The sequence below is a fragment of the Malaclemys terrapin genome, chromosome 2 (genome assembly GCF_027887155.1).
Source record: "Malaclemys terrapin pileata isolate rMalTer1 chromosome 2, rMalTer1.hap1, whole genome shotgun sequence".
Classification (NCBI taxonomy): Eukaryota; Metazoa; Chordata; order Testudines; family Emydidae; genus Malaclemys; species Malaclemys terrapin.
The window spans coordinates 192,663,463-192,679,766 of NC_071506.1; the positions used below are offsets into that span (position 1 = coordinate 192,663,463).

Genomic DNA, 16,304 nt, shown 5'->3' on the forward strand with positions numbered 1-16,304 from the left:
GTTTATAGAGAGCATTGAAATCCTTCAAAAGAGAAGGTGCTGCAGATGTGTCATCATATTTTTTCTCTCTCCTCCAGCCTCTCAACAACCTCCACCTTTCCCGGTAACCATAATTTAGTTCACATTTAATATCAGTGTGGTGTGACTGTGATCTTGTTGAGACTCAACAGACCTTCCGGGCATATGTTGACATAAATACGAACGATCTGTGCACCCTACAATAAGATCCTAGGACTATCTTCACAGTTAAAAAACACTGGCTTTCCATCCTGTGCAAATGTCAGAACAGTGACCAGTATGGCCCATTATGCCATCTGTTGCCAAATGACTGGAGGGATTATGCCCCTGATTCAGTTCTTTTGTAAGTGTCAGGAGGCTCATGTGGCTGGCTGGCTGTATGGGTAGAGAGGAACGTGAGGAAAGGTTTTGGGCACAAGAGGGATCCAGGCAAGCTGCAGAGTGAGGAAAGAATGGAAGGGAAGAGGCAGAAGGGCATGAGAGTGAGCGTAGAGCAGAGAAGGGGAAGTGGGGGCAGTGAGGAGATCGGAGAGCAGAGGAAGGGATACAGTGTCTGCAAAATGTTCCAATGGAAGCCATGTCCAGTGAGGAAATGAGCCTGCTGTGGAAGCCCATCAGAATAATAATAGCAAACAGGTCTGCGGATGCAGGATGCAAAGCTGCCTGATGAGTCCTGCACCTCTTGTGGGTCACGCTGCTTAGTTCTTTCATCTCACGCCTGTTATGACGGCGGAGCAAACGTCATCCTCAGAAGAGGGTGGAACAGAAAATGGGGTGTTCCATAAGGGATTTTCACTCCCGTGATTGTAAGCCTCGTTGGCTACTACGTTCTGTCTGGCAGTTCTGGGAGGTAACTTTGGCTGGATGGAGCCTAATGTGCATTATAACAAAATTAGTCACTAGATTGTTTAAAAAATACACATTAGAGCTGTTTAATAACCGCTGATTGCCGAACCTCCAATTCACTAGTCAAAAAACAAACGAGAGCAGCCAGCCTGTGGTTTGGTTGGCCTGCTGCTGCTGAGTGAAGTTGACAGCATGTTGTGCGGCCTCATCTTCTCACACACTAGCTAAACTGGCAGCATGCTGGGTAAAGTAGGAAACGCACTACTGAATGTTGGGCTTGCCTCTTCTCCCCCATATCTTTTATCATGGACCCTTGTCATCATTCATGCAAGCTCCATGGAATGCAGTGGGCCAATAGGAATGGGCATATAGTGCATAGGTGTGCTTGTTTTTTTTTTTTTTTTAAAAACAGCAAATTCTAGACTTGAGTTTCCAGAAATCACATGGAGCTAAAACTTTAAAATGTCTTTACATTTTTTTAGTTTGCTTTGTCCATGTTTAATGATCCATTTGTGGCAAAGGAACAGCAGTGATGTTGAAATCAGAGAAGGTCATTGTGTAGAGAGGGGGAAAAAAAGTGCTGGTGGTTTTGTTCATTGGTGGTGTTAGTAAAAGCCCATTTGTCTGGTGGTAACTTGTAAAAACCTCTCTCTTGCATGCACACTCTGTTCAGTATATGGGAATGATTTACTATCCATACCAGCTAATCAGTTAGATGAACTGCTCCAGGGCTTTGTAATTGTATTGAATGAAATAAGAAATCCCCAAGTGTGATAACAAGGCTGTGACTGACTTTCATAAGCTGCCCCATAATGACATTGGAGGTCTCAGCATTGCTGAGCCTGTTTAGAGTCCTAAGCAGTATAAAACTATCTACTGTAAATCATCCCAGAGCAGTTTTGCCTTAACCTACTTTCCATCTCCCCTTGTTCTATATATTAAGTCGATAGATTCTTCAAGGAAAGATTCGTAAAATCATGTTGTTGTTTTTTAACAAAACTCTCTGATCCAAAATGCTTTTCACCCTAGCCTGATCTGAGAATAGTGTATAAAATCATGCTTCTGTGCGTGGAGTAATTGCCATAATTGTTCTCAAGGGCCCTGATGATACTGATTTCCTTTAGAAAATGCTGTGAGGCTTACTGATGAAAAGTGCTATCTATATAAGAGCCAGGTTTTATTATATTCCATATACTGCCTTCAGGTGGTGTGAAAAACTCTTGTTGGCATCAATAAGAGTTGCATGCTTGGATCAAGGGCAGCATATGTCCCTTGCCAGTATGCAAATAATCTAATGTAAGCCTCGCAAAATAAGAATGGCCATACTGAATCAGACCAAAGGTCCATCTAGTCCAGTATCCTGTCTTCTGACAGTGGCCAATACCAGGTGCTTCAGAGGGAATGAACAGAACAGGAAATCATCAAGCGATCCATTCCCTCTCGCTCACTCCCAGCCTCTGGCAAATAGAGACTAGGGACACTATCCCTGCCGCTCCTGGCTAATAGCCATTGATGGACCTATCCTCCATGAATTTATCTCGTTCTTTTTTGAACCCTGTTGTAGTCTTGGCCTTCACAACAAAGAGTGCCACAGGTTGGCTGTGTTGGGTGAAGAGCCGCAGGTTGACTATGCGTTGTCTTTTTTCCACTGTAGCTGAAGCCCTGACTAGAAATAACCACTAGGCCTATTGATGGTTTTTCAATGTATTATGTGGAGTTTCAGCTGCACAAATTCCACTGTTTATAATTGGAATCTCACAGTTAAATCCATATCTAGTGTTTTGAAAATGTACCCATTTGGGCTCGTCTGCACTTGAAATGCTACAGCAGGAGGGGCTCTCCTGTCAATGTAAGAAATCAACCTCCCTGAGAGGTAGGACGTAGGTCAGCACAGTTTATACCAGCAATTACATCAGCATAGCTGTGTCTTTTGGGATATGGATTCTTCACATCCTTGAGAGCAGTAGCTATGCCAGTGTAAGTTTGCAGTGAAGACCAGCCCTTAGTTTATAGACTGTTTGTTTGCAAGAACAAGATTAACAAACACTTTTAAAGATCTTTTTGCCAGTCCTCACTGCAGCAGTCCATGCCCTGTAAAGGAGGTTCTAGTTAAAACAGCACCACCCAGTCTTCTGTGTTTCATATCTTTTTACTTGCTTCCTGAACACTATATGGCTCCACCTCCCAAGTTTGTTTTCCACAATAGCATTACAAGTAGTGGGGCTTAAAAATTCACCTGTCACTTCACTGTCTGTTCGTCAACGGGTTAATGAAATGGTAGAGTTGGTTAGACGCTACTGGTGGAATTCCAAAGACAACAGGCACGGCTATTGCTGTCTTTTCCCCGACATGAACTTAAATAGGAATCTTAATTTGAAGAATAACTAATTACATTAAATTAGATCTACTACTTAATGGGACAAATGGAGCCCAAATAAAAGATGACTGAAGTCAGTGGAGTTACACCACGGTTAAATTTGGTCATGACTGTTCTAGACTTTGGGGTAGAGCAGCTGGGAGAGTGAAACGGCAAGTGTGTGTAAAATCAGTATCATCCTGCCACGTAAGAAGATGGTGTCTTCAAGGGCTCAGGGTACTGTGCAGGTCAGTTGAATGGAGGGTGTATGTAATATGTCCCTGGGGTAGATGGTAAACGGACTTTACAAAGCAATTGAGCACAGGGTTCTTTTCCTATGACCTAGGCAAGAACTTACGTTATGGAGCTCCTGACACCTCATCCTAAGCAGTGACTAGATTAACACCTGTTCTGATTTTTCTTTCATTTGCACTGATGTAAATTAGCAATAATTCAATTGAAATCAATCCTGAAAGTTGGTGATTATAGTTCAGAGGAAGGCAAATGAGTGAGAGAGGGAAGGCTGAGCTCAGGCACATCTCATTAGTAGTCAGAGGAGCATTCCTGTGAGTTGGTGCTCACAATTCCATTAGCATCAGGGCCCTGAAGGGACTTTCCGCTTCTCTTCCTTGGCAAAAGTATGTTAACTGCTCCTTCAAGGGTGAAGATGGTGGTTGGCACAAGCAGAAAACAAAGCAAAACGTTATGACGCTCCTGCCTCTGATGAACTTGCTTGCCTTTTCTATAGCCCTTCCCTAATTAACATGCAAGGTGCTTTGAGAACATTGGATAGAAGGTATGATAGAAGCACCATTTTTATTTTAGAGCTGGAAGAGTGCATATAATTTATGTACACTGCAGAATTATTTCAAATAGCAATTGTTTCTATGGTGGCTCTGGGAGGGCGGTCGCTTAAGGATTAGCATTGAGAGAAAGTTCAGTCGGATGAGCAGAAGTTAAAAGAAAGAGGAAGCCTATTTTATTTTTATTTTTATATTTTATTCCTTTGGTGCTAGAATCAAGGTCATTCATATAGGTGAACTGCAGTTAGGTCACCTCCCCCCCCGCATTCCCCTGCCAAATTGTGAAACCCCAAGAGATGAAACAAAGCCAATGAATCAGATGTTCCTGTTCATAATGAGAAGTCAGGACCATTAACAATGAACATGCCTTATGGTGATTGCTTTTGTGCTTCATCTACAATGGGCCCAAAACCTCTTCCCTTCCAATCATGGAATGTGGGAGATGGCTAAGGGGCTGAAAGGGAGGTTCTGTACAAAACAGGAGCATGAGTTTTTATGTAGTTCAGAGCGTACAGTGCCTTTGACAAGCTGCTTATTACTGGTTCCCTGAAGATTCCTACATGTCATTTGCTTCCCAGGTTTGTAGCTGCAGCAGGATAGTTCTGCGCTCGCTGGAACATGAAGGCCTATTATAGCTCAGTTATGTGTGGTCGTGGCAGGAAAGGTCCCAGGTCTAAAAAAAAAGGCTGTGTGGTTGAAGCCTTTAAAGCCAGATGGGGATATTTCCACCTGAGTGGGGTAACTGCCCTGTGTGCCCCTGGGGATTTGTATTCTGAGCAGCAACTGCCTTGAGCCCAACAATGAAGACATTGTAATCTACTAAATAAGCATGTTTTACAAAGGGCAGGGACGCCCTAGGTGTCCTTTGGCTAAAGAAGCCCTGACAATGCTCCAACCACTGGCGAGCAGGGGATAGGGAAGAGCTATAAAGAACTTGCTCCTGTTGTTGTTTTCCCCCCACCTCCACCCCTTTCATTTACACTCACACGTGCTTTTATATATATATATATATATATATATAAAATATACACCCTCACACATGCCCTCTCCATCACCTGTACTGGAGCCAAACGTGATCACACTAACACCAACATTCTTAGAGATGCCTTTGTGCCCGACCAGCCAATAGCTATGAGATCAGGTAAGGCTCTAGCATTTTAAAAAAAAGGGGCGGTGGGGGGAGGTATTTTAGGCTGGGTTGTGCATAACCAACAAAAAAGGGGTGACGCTGTTCCCCACCTCTTCAGGCTTCAGCTCTGCCTCTGTCACACCCATTATTACTCACCCCCTATCCCAAAAAAGAAAGTTCTAATTGCCCCCAAACCTGCTTGTCAAATTCTGCCCCTCGCCACCTGTCTGCCTCCTAGCCAAATTGGCGTCACACCCAAACCTCAAATTTCCATCTTCATCTTTGCCATCCTAAAGCCCTCTCCTTCCTGGCACTGACTCTCCCCCCCCCCCCGATGAATGCTTCAAACCCAGGACTGAGGGCCAGTCTCTCTCCTACATGAGGCAGGTACACCTTGGCTGTGTGCTCACCCACTCCCATAGCCCAGTTTGGGCCTTGTCAACCCCAGGCCTGCCATTCATGCCATGCTGAAGGAATCTGCCTTACGCCATCAGCGGTGGCCGAACATGATACACGCTTGGGACCTGAGCCACTAGTGCGTCACTTGGAGCAAGCTTGGTGCATCAGCTGAGCTGGATTGTGGGGTAGTGCTGCACAGCTGGTGGGCCTCTCAGCTTGGGTAGCCCTACAGGGGCTATGGCTGTGCACCTACTGCCTAAAACTAGTGTGGCTGTGATAGCACAGGCTATGCTGGACTACAGGCCCATTCGCCTCGCTTGGATGGTGTGCTCTGGCTGCTAGCTGTGCCTTCATGTTCACACTGCTATTTTTACATGCTAGCTCACGTATGTCTCCCCAAGCTGGGCAGCACCAAGGGCATAGCATCTAGACCCACCCAACTCTGAGTGGGGAGGAGCAGGGGGTAGTGTTGCCCATACCTAGTAATGTGCCTAGGCACCTGGCCCTGCTCCGGCCCCATGCTCACCCCGCCCAGACCTGTTCCCTGCGCAAGACGTGGACAACAGTGCGGGGTGCAGGACGGACACCGTGGCACAGGCAGGCCAAAGGGACATGGAGCGCTGGGCAGATGGACACCAAGACGTGGTTGGGCGGGATGGGCAGAGCATGAGCCCCAGCAGGGTTCCACCCCCCTCCCCACAGGGGCAGCCTGTGGGCCCCAGCAGTCTTGTCTTCTGGTGCCTGCTGAGTGGGAAGAGTCGGTGCCATGCCCCAGTCCCACCCTGAACCCCAGCTTCAGGCTCTGCTATACGCCCCAGTTCTGTTGCCTCACCCATGTCCTGCGCTTCCTTTGGTCCTGCCCCTTACCCCCAGTGCCAGCCCTTGGCCTCTGCCCCCCCCCCCCTCCACTCAAGTGCTGAGCTACCATGGTCGGTCATTGCCCTCCCACCCGAAAGTCGGGGCCCACCCCAATTTCCACTCCTCCCAGCTCTGGTGTAGATGCACCATTGGTTGGATGGCTGAAGGCAGAGAGGCCTTGCTTGAGTCCTGCAAAATGCTTGGTAGAAAAATGTAAGTTTGACAAATGTGTTTAGCTGGGTGGGGAAGGTGTGCCACAGGTTTGCCTCATTGCTCAGACCTTGGAATCCTTGCTTTCCTTATGGAAGGAAAGCTCCCTCTTCTTTTCAAGCTAAAGTTTAATTTCATCCTGCTATCTCTAGTTATTCCCTGATTGATTCCACTTTGTTATTGCTGTTTACACACTTCAGCTGCTTGTTAGACTATAAGCACGTTTGGGCCCCCTTACCCTTTTCCTGTGTGTGGTCACAGCTTTCCCAAGCTACACGGGTGGGGCACATTTTTCAAAGGTACTTAGGCTCCTAAAGAGGCAAACACTCTGGTGGGACTTTCAGAACTGCTAATCCAGTTAGCTGCTTAATTCCCATTGATTTCAATGACCTCATTAAGCAATTTTTGTAAATCCCACTACAGGCTACAGTTACGATGGAATTTCAGTGCCTAACTGCCATTTCAGGAACAGAGGTCCCAAATTTAGATCCTCAGCCCTCCTCTTCACTTCAGCTGCTGCCTCCACTGTACCTGTACATACCCTATGGCTCCTCCATTTCGCTTCGTGGGCATGAACCAAGCTGCCTAAGACCAGACACGAGCCCACACCTCACGCCTAAGTTGTGCAGTGCTGTACCCAAATCCTCCTTGTGAATCTAGCCCTAAGTGTCTATTCATAACATTTCTTTTCCTGTCATGCAGGAGGAGCTGCTGCTCACAGCATCAATGCACAGCCCCACTCCTGCTCATTTTTCAGCTAGAGGCCTAAAACCAGAGCATACACATCATTGGTCAGCACTAAGCATTTGCTGTCACACCTGCATTGAACTGTGATCATTTCCGTGAATCACAGGAGTCAGACATGGAAAAGGTCTTCCAGGCAAATGTAGGATCATTTCTCAGACAGCACTAGCCAGTGATTTCTCCAGTCGTCCGTTAAAGTTTCTATGCCCAGCTCGAGTATTCACCTCTTCGCATAGGAAACTAGTCTACAGCCGCTCACTCTTAGGGAGCATTCCCTATTCAGCATTACCTCATTATTTACTTTAATTTCATCCCTGCAATCCTTATTATACCTCCTTGGAGCAACCTTGGTCACGTCTTTACACCCTTTCACACAGCTATAGGGCCTGCTGGACCACACTTAGTTGACTGCAGTGGAATTACAGAAGCATAGAATTCATGTAGTAGAGCAGCCACTCAGGCCCTTTGGCTTTTATCATGTAACTCCCTGGAGACCCTGATTACTCACTACTTTTCACTGTCATCTATGTCAATGCAAAATGGAAGTAAAATGCTCTCTCCCTTTACTGTGAGATAAACAACTGCAGACCATTCAAGGCAAAGGAGAACGAGGCTCACAGCCCTTTATTTTCATTTAACCAATATGCAGAGTCTTAAGCAGAGGGAAGAGGTTGGAGATAGGATCACAAACCTGCCTAAGTAGCTTGGCACATCTGGGCCTCTATGTTCTTGTTTTGTATAGAACTGAGCACATGTTCAGCTCTCTGTTAGCAATAAATAAAGCCTTTACGTGCATCCCTCCCTCTTGCTACCTAATCACTTTTATTGCCCTTTTCTGCATTTTGCTTTAATAGAATGCAACTTAAATTGAACTTCCTAGTGGACCCATTCTAAGATAACAGCAGAAGCCACAGGCAGTAGAAGGACTAACTTCTCCCCCACCCTCCCCGCCACAATTCCCAAACCACATTGGGCAAAAGAAGCAATAAACACACCCAGATCAGTTTTATTTGGAATACATATGAAACATGACCCTATCAAAAGTTACAGGGTTTCTTCCCCCCCACCCCCACCTTTTAAAAAAAACTAAAATAAAGGGAAACAAAACAAAAACCTAGAAACCAAAAGAAGAGGCATATCAGAGGAAAAGCATGCAAGCAATCTGCAAATAATTCCTAGATTTACCCACAGTGCTGCTGTGTTTTCAATTAAGTACCAAACGACTTCACTAGACCAGGAGTTTGACTTCATTGTAAGAGGTGGTTATAATCCACCAACATTAATAAAGGAAACAATTGGATCACAGAAAAACTTCACCAGAAGTTGAATTTCAATATACAGCATAAGAGTCCACTGGAAAAGGGTTCTACCCAATGTTATCAGGAAAACATCAGTTCTCTTGGACACATTTAATAATATAAAAGGGTCTAACGACACCTATTTGCTCACATCATAAGGCCTAGTCTGTTAAAGGAAAAAAAATCCCTTGATTAAGTTAAAAAAAAAAATACAGTGTATACAGAGCCATATTATGTGATTGTAGGCAGCGTTAGTTAGTGTGCACACTAGTTTAGAAAATACGTACAATTGTGCTATGCAGGTAATTGGACCAATCATGTAATACATATATCTGAAATGTTCATGGGGCCTGCATCGCAAACCCACAAGTAGCTGCTGTATCCTTACCACAGGCCCCGGCCAGGAAGAATATTTTAACAGTAATATCCTCAGAAAACGATACTATTGCTGCAATATTTTTGAAAAGTATTTTTTTCTTCAGTGTTTCTTAATGTTGGTATCAATGCAGGGGAATTGGATGAAAGCCTCTGGCCTGTGTTGTACTGGTCAGACTAGTTTATCTAATGAGCCCTTCTGGCTTTAGATCTATTAAGCCCATGTGTAACACTGCAATAGGAGAGTTCGCTAAGTGCAAGAGTCTCCTCTCAGGTCTCCACTGCATGTTTCCCCTCCAATATTCTGTGCAGGCACGTAAATCTGTGTGGAAAAACGATATGGGCAACTAGGAGATCTCAGCAGTCGGTGGTTAGGCCTCAATCCTGCAAACATTTATGTGCAATCTTAATTTTCAGCCCCCGGGTACTCATGCTGAAGCCTCCTTGCTTAAAGTTAAGCACATATGTGTTTGCAGGATCTGGCACCTCGGGTGCTAGCAAGAGACGTGCAATGATAAAGAGATTACAGTAGATTTAGGTTCAGGTAGGTTATCTTAGTCAAGATCAGTTGGGTGGAGCTAAGAGGAATTTTGCCTTTCGTGTCTAGGACATACTAGGACACTCAAAAATATCACACAGAAGGTTTAACGAAGTTTAGTTTGTTATTTAAAGCCAACTCCCTTTTAAGTTTGCGAAAGAGAACAACAGAAAATATTAGACTTTGACTGGTTTTTAATCTGCAAAGTAGGCTGTAGGGATAAGCAAGAGATCAGGTCAAACTTCATGTTAGAATATAGCACTAAACACAGCACTACAGAAAGGAATGAGGTTTGTCATGTATTGTGAAATCTTACACTCTCAGTAAGTACGAGTGTCTCTTTTTACCCTAAAAAGATAAATGGAGATGAATGTCACATTCCACACTTCTAAAACACAATATGGTCGGATATGATCTGATTTAACTTCCTAGGACATTACTATAAGTGCAAGTAGAAGCACAGGGCCTGGTTCTAATCTCATACCAGTGGAACTGAATTGACTTTACTGGAGTTCCTCTTGGTTTACACCAGTGTAAGTAGGCTTAGAAACATACTCTTTGGGTTTGTCTATTTGATCATTTAATTCACAGCAAACTGGGGGTGGGAATCTACCCCACACTGATGCACACTAACAACTCCTTAATGCCCTTTGACCTACTCCTGTTCCAAAGCCAGGTAGATCAAAGTGTACTAAGGAACTGTTACTGCACATCAGCAGGGTCCATGTGGACAGGCTAACACGAGATAGATTCACGCTTCAGCTTACCACAAACTAAATGTTCGTGTAGACAAGCCCTTTAAAGACTGTATTTAGAAAATGCAAAATCAACCCAGCCTTACAGGTTAGTATTTTTAACCTGATGTCATCTTTATCCCTTCATTTATTTCTTCTTGAAAGCAAGACTAATAGTTATATCCCAAGATGAAATCGAGTGCAAAGGTTAACAGAAATGCTACCACTGCTCCTGTCAAGAATCCTCTGCTTATATTTTATTTGCTAAACAAGTTTAATCCTTTCCTTTGGGCCAAATCTTGATCCACTTGGAAATGATCCACTGGAGTCTATGAAATGTGTTTCTGTGACTTTAAGGATTCTAGCTCAAGTCCCAGACTGGGCTCTGGTAAATGTAACACAATTCAAATGAATGCACTTTCAGTGTATTTATAGCAGGCCAATTCCTCCCAGAGTGTGTCAGGGTTGTACTGGAGTGGGCCCAGAAAGTATTTTCTCCTAGACGTCACACAAGTGGCTATTCTCAATAGGAATTCCACCTGAGTTATGACTGCTGGATTTGATCCTTTGAAGGGTAGTTCCACTCGGAAAAGAGACTAAAAAGAGGACGGGGCGTTCCCGGGTTTATTGGCGCTCAGTATTTTCTGTACTGAAGTTGTTTAGTTTACAAGCAAAAAGATGTTGGTCTCTGATTGTTAGCCCTGCAAACTCAACCTGGGCTCTGAAAACCAAATTCTCACAAATCATCACCAGTGATAAAGGCTCTGCAGGCTAAATAGGCCCTCAACTACATCGGCGCAATGCAGATTCTTGGGAGTATGTGCTCAGTTACACATGGGCACCCTCAGGCATCCAGTGGGATGGCACCGGTGTAACTAATTGGAAGTTATTAAACATTTCTATAGGTCTTCTGCCAGAAGCTCATAGTTGAGGTGGTTCTTCAGTTCAAACAGCAATAAAAAACACCACTTTAATTGGAAACAATCAAAATAAGTGGGAAAATGTCTGCAAAAACAACCATTCATAAATACCTCAGGAAAAAAGGTTTTGTTTGTTTGAAGATGTTGGGTAGTGGACACTGCCACTCAAAGAATGTCCCAGGAGTATGAGCCAAAAACAAATGGGGGACATTTTCAGCATGATGCACAGGGACTTGTCTGCAAGTGCTATTGCATGGCTAAAGTGTCCATGCATTAGGCTCAGAAGCAACCCTTAAACATATATCCTAGTAAGTTATTGCGCTTAAAGCATCATTAAGAGAAGATTTTCAAATCTCTTGCTTGGAGAAGACAACACCCTTTTGTACTCTCTCTGTGGCTATAAGACAGTAACCAAACCCAGTGAGCTAACGTGCTGAATGCAACAAGGACCCAGTCATCACCCAGTGAAGTCAATGACAAAACTCCCAGTGACTTCAAAGGGAGCAAGATTGGGACCCAAGGCCCAGATGGAAGTTCAGTGCCCAAATATCTTGAGGTTCTGGGCCTAAGTTCCCATTTTTTCCATTTTAACTTTAGGGCAGAAAACTCTTCTGTGTATTGAAATATTTCTAAGTAGTTTCTCTACAAGTGTAGATGTGTAGTTGTTAGCTGATAACATTTTCCCCGCCACATACAGGTCAGTCTAACATTTAGATCATCAACTATATTTTACAATCTTATCCTTGGCAACAACAACAACAAAAGCCCTCCAGAAAGTGTCAGAAGGGGAAGAGGAGCCAGGCTTAAGGTGGCAAGTTCAGAGTCCAGATGCATGTGGAGACATTGCAGACCTGCCCATTCACGATTTCTTGGACCCAAACCTATTACAGAAGTGAAGTTCTCAAGTGGGACTTGTTCCAAACAGAACCCACTGCCATGACTCGACTTCCTCACTCACTCGATGGCTTCCATAACATCCTGTCCCCCTTCTTTGTCTTAGAACAGAGCTTTCCTAGAAAATCACAGGCCATGATGTTGGTGGTCACACTTCTCATAAATATCTTGCCCTGACTCTTTCCTCCAACTCACTCCTTCTCTCCTTTCTACTCTAGTAGAAAACCACATTCGTCTACCGGGTTTTAGGAGAGCGTGCATCACTTTGTGGTTGCATAAAGCTGCTACCGTATTTTGCCACAATGCGTTAATATGCACCTTTGAAACAATAAATAAAGGGAAAACGTACTGGATTTAAATATAGGTTTCCATTAAAAGCATTTAAAAGACCTTGCTTTAGTTTTGAATACATCAAAATGAAAATTCACCCCCTACTACAAAAAAAATCATCCCTTGCAAGTAATGTTAAAGGGGAGTGTGTGTAGGGAGAGTTAGAGAACTAGCAAGTGTTCAGAAGGGCAGAGACCCTCTACCCCAGTCACTTTGCAATGGCACCTGCTTCTCACAGAGTCAGGTAAAAGAGCTGCAGAGTTGTTACGTGGAGGATTTCACCACCTGCTCATATGGGGGTGGTGGTGCGTTGCAGTAAGAGGGCGGAGGTGGGTACACTGGATTCCCTTGCGGGGAGTTGGGCTGGACATGGAAAGCCATAGCCATGGGGTTCATCACAGGTCCTCCTGGATCCGTGTAGAATGGCATCCCTGGTTGCTGTGATCCTAAAAGAAATGGAGAGAACATACATTAATTTACAATGCAACGGTAAATTTATAACAAACAGATAGGCTAGTATCATGCTGCTCCAGTGCTGAGGAAAGCACAAATATGCTCTTCTCTAAAGGCAAATAATACATAGTAGGTTTTAATTGGAGTATGTGACACATGGCCAAGACAATGCACAAAGGTTGTTTCCATCTCATGGCTGCCCAGTCACATGAGGTTGGTGATCTCAGTCCAGTGGACAGCTGTTGACACCATAACAAATCACCATCACACTTACTAGCACCCTGGCTGGGAGTCTCAGAAGACAACTGAAGGACTGAATGGACCCAGAGATCGAACTACCTTTCACCCCCCTAAAGGTGCTTTCTCCAGATCACGAGCACTGGGGATGCTTGCCCCCTCACTGCTTCTTCTGTGGATAGAAGAGTTCAGTTTCCAGGGCTGTTGAACCTGCACCAGTTAGGAGCACTAAATTCACTTTGTAGAGAAAATACACCATAGGATCTCAACCTACACTCATAGCCTTTAACCGACATGCATGTACTCTATATTCAGTTGCCTGCAGATACTGTTTGAATACAGTAAGGACATATCCCCAGGGATAAATCCCCAAGATCCCCAAGGAAAATGAGATGGAAACCCTAGAACACACATCAATGTACTTAGCTGTGTCAGCCAAGAAACAGCATTCAGATCAGGAAACATTAAGGGCCCAGTTAATTCCAACATGCTTGCCAATAAGGCTGTTCTGTGGTTCTTCACTAACCTAATGGCAACATCTTTGACATTAGCAATTAGCGTAGGCCAGAGAGAACAGAGAACAAACATGGTTGCTCTAAGCACCAGGGAAACTTTGATGCCATTGACATTCTGTCAGTTCATTTAGGCACAAACCTTCAACTAGCTCAAAGGGAAAAAAAGTAAACACAGAACCAAAGTCATATCAAAGAACATATTAATAAATCACTACATCTAATGACAAAGGAGAGTAAGTCACTAAAAGCAGCGTTTTGAATATGATGAAAAAGAATCATTAGTCAAACACCAAGCTACCGCCTGGGAAATATGATGATTAGTATTATATCAGTATTATATTACAGTAGTGTCTAGAGGTCTCAGCTGAGATGTTAGGTGCTGTAAAAAAGACTGGGTAACATACAGTCCCATAGGTGCTGGAACCAAGGGTTTGGGAGGTGCTCCAAGTGGTTTCCATTATATGCAGGGTTTACAGTTTGGTTCAATGGTTCTCAGCACCCCCCACTGTACACATTGCTCCAGCACCCCTGCACAGTCCGTGCCTCAAAGTGTTTAAATCTAAACAGATGATGGCTTGGAGGTGGAAGGCAGAAGCACAGAGATGGGAAGGGATCTGTCTGAGCTCACTCAGCAAGCCAGTTGCAGAGGTAGGAACAGGGGCTTCCACGTCCCAGTCCAGTGCCCCACCCACAACGCCTCTCCACTGCAGTAATTAGAACTGATCAGAAAAATTCCAGTGACACATTTTTTTCCATTGAAATTTGCAGATTCAGTAAAATCAAATCGCTTTGCAGAGCTGGTTTGATTTCATCAAAGTCCTGTTGGAAACCTATTTGGATACCTACCGGTGTGTCCACCTGGTGCTGCAGCAGTCCACATGCCTCACAGCTGTGGGACCCCAGGGCTTCCAGGGTCTGTGGCTCCCAGGCAGTCTGCCAGACAGACGTGTATCCATGTACATGTACCTTTGTCTCCTTGTTCTTTGTATTCCCCCATTGATCTGTCTATATCCATCTGTTGTCTCTTGTCGCATACTTAGATTGTAAACATGTTAGGGCAGGGACTGTCTTTTTGTTATGTTTGTACAGTGCCTAGTACAATGGGATACTGGAGCTCCTTGGCACTACAGTAACAAACAACAATACACAGGGTGGAGAGCTGGGGGTTGTGAGTTTTCTGGGTGGCAAATGGAAAGATGGGATTAGATAGAATCCTTGCCTAGAATCAGTACTAAGGCTAGCTCCGACTTTCCATTTACTTCACTGCCACAAGCCCTTCCTCCCCTCCCCTGGCACAATGCCCTCTAGCAAACCTTAAATCTTAATGACAGGTTTCAGCCGTGTTAGTCTGTATCCTCAAAAAGAACAGGAGTACTTGTGGCACCTTAGAGACTAACAAATTTATTAGAGCATAAGCTTTCGTGGGCTACAACCCACTTCTTCGGATGCATCCCACGAAAGCTTATGCTCTAATAAATTTGTTAGTCTCTAAGGTGCCACAAGTACTCCTGTTCTTAATTCTTAAGAGAATAAGCTAGACTCCTGGTGATAGCTGTCTGAAAATTAGCAAGTTTAACCAAAGGTGATATTACAGCCAAATCTGAGTAAGAAAACCTCTTTAAGATGGCGCCTCCTTACAGTGGTGCAAGAATTCACACTGCAATGGATCACAGGCATTTACAGCTATAATAATCAAACTTCCTTCTGTCTGGATCCGTGCAGCATGACAAAAACAGCAAGGGCCACATTTTCAAAGAAGGGACCACTGGATGTACCTACCTATCAGCTGAGCCTGCCAAATGCTGTATGAACACATGTCAATTGGCATTTGTGCATGCCAGGGTGAATACACACATTGTTCCAGGTGCATCTGTGAGTCTTCCTTGGGCAGATGGCCCCCAGAGAACTAAGCCATTACACCCAGAAAAGCTGAACAGCCCATACCTGCTGCTGTTAACTATCTCCTCTCAGGGCCTGAACCAACTCCCATTTTGTGTTTTATAAATTGCTCTTCGCGCCCTGGGGTTTTGGTACTTATTTGCCGACATTGATTTTTTGCCCCTGTCAGGTATGCTACAATTACCAATAAATAGCTTGGGGGTTTGCTGTTCTTATTACTTTATTTTTAACCAAGATCTTTGTCTAAAACCTTCCAAGATACAGTAAAATGCACCTCAGATTTTACAATGTACTGAATGGTATTGCCTCTTGGATTGCATCTCAAGCTCACAACCCCACTTTAAGACAGACAAGTGTGAGACCCAATCCAGCTCCAGCTGAAGTCAATACAAGTCTAGTTAATATTATGGGACAGGATTTCTTAGCACAGAGTAAGATTAAGAAATGTCAAATTCTCAAGGTACTGTATTCATCACATGCCAGTAATGAAATCTGGGTCCAGAACAACAGGAAACATATGATCAAATGAAAAACTATGTGGTACCCAGAGAATCAGAGACATTATACTCCCATTAAGAAGTATGGGAGATAGACGTCAAACTCTAGATATCAGAACAATCATAAGAGGATAAGAATGGCTATACTGGGTCAGACCAATGGTCCCTCTAGCCCAGTATCCTGTCTCTGATAGTGACAAATGCCAGAAGTTTCAGAGCGAAGGAACAAAACTATTTCAGATGATCCATCC

General features: G+C 44.2%; 1 protein-coding gene across 2 annotated transcripts in view; it reads right to left on the minus strand.

Moving 5' to 3' along the window:
• Positions 1–7,954: 7,954 nt before the first annotated feature.
• VOPP1 (VOPP1 WW domain binding protein) overlaps positions 7,955–16,304 on the minus strand; it is a 97,193-nt gene continuing 88,843 nt past the window's right edge. For both annotated transcript variants that reach the window (XM_054019205.1, XM_054019204.1), the window contains exon 6: positions 7,955–12,898. In XM_054019205.1, coding sequence (XP_053875180.1) covers positions 12,717–12,898 — 182 coding nt within the window. In that variant the 3' untranslated portion in view covers positions 7,955–12,716. The remainder of the gene's footprint in view (positions 12,899–16,304) is intronic.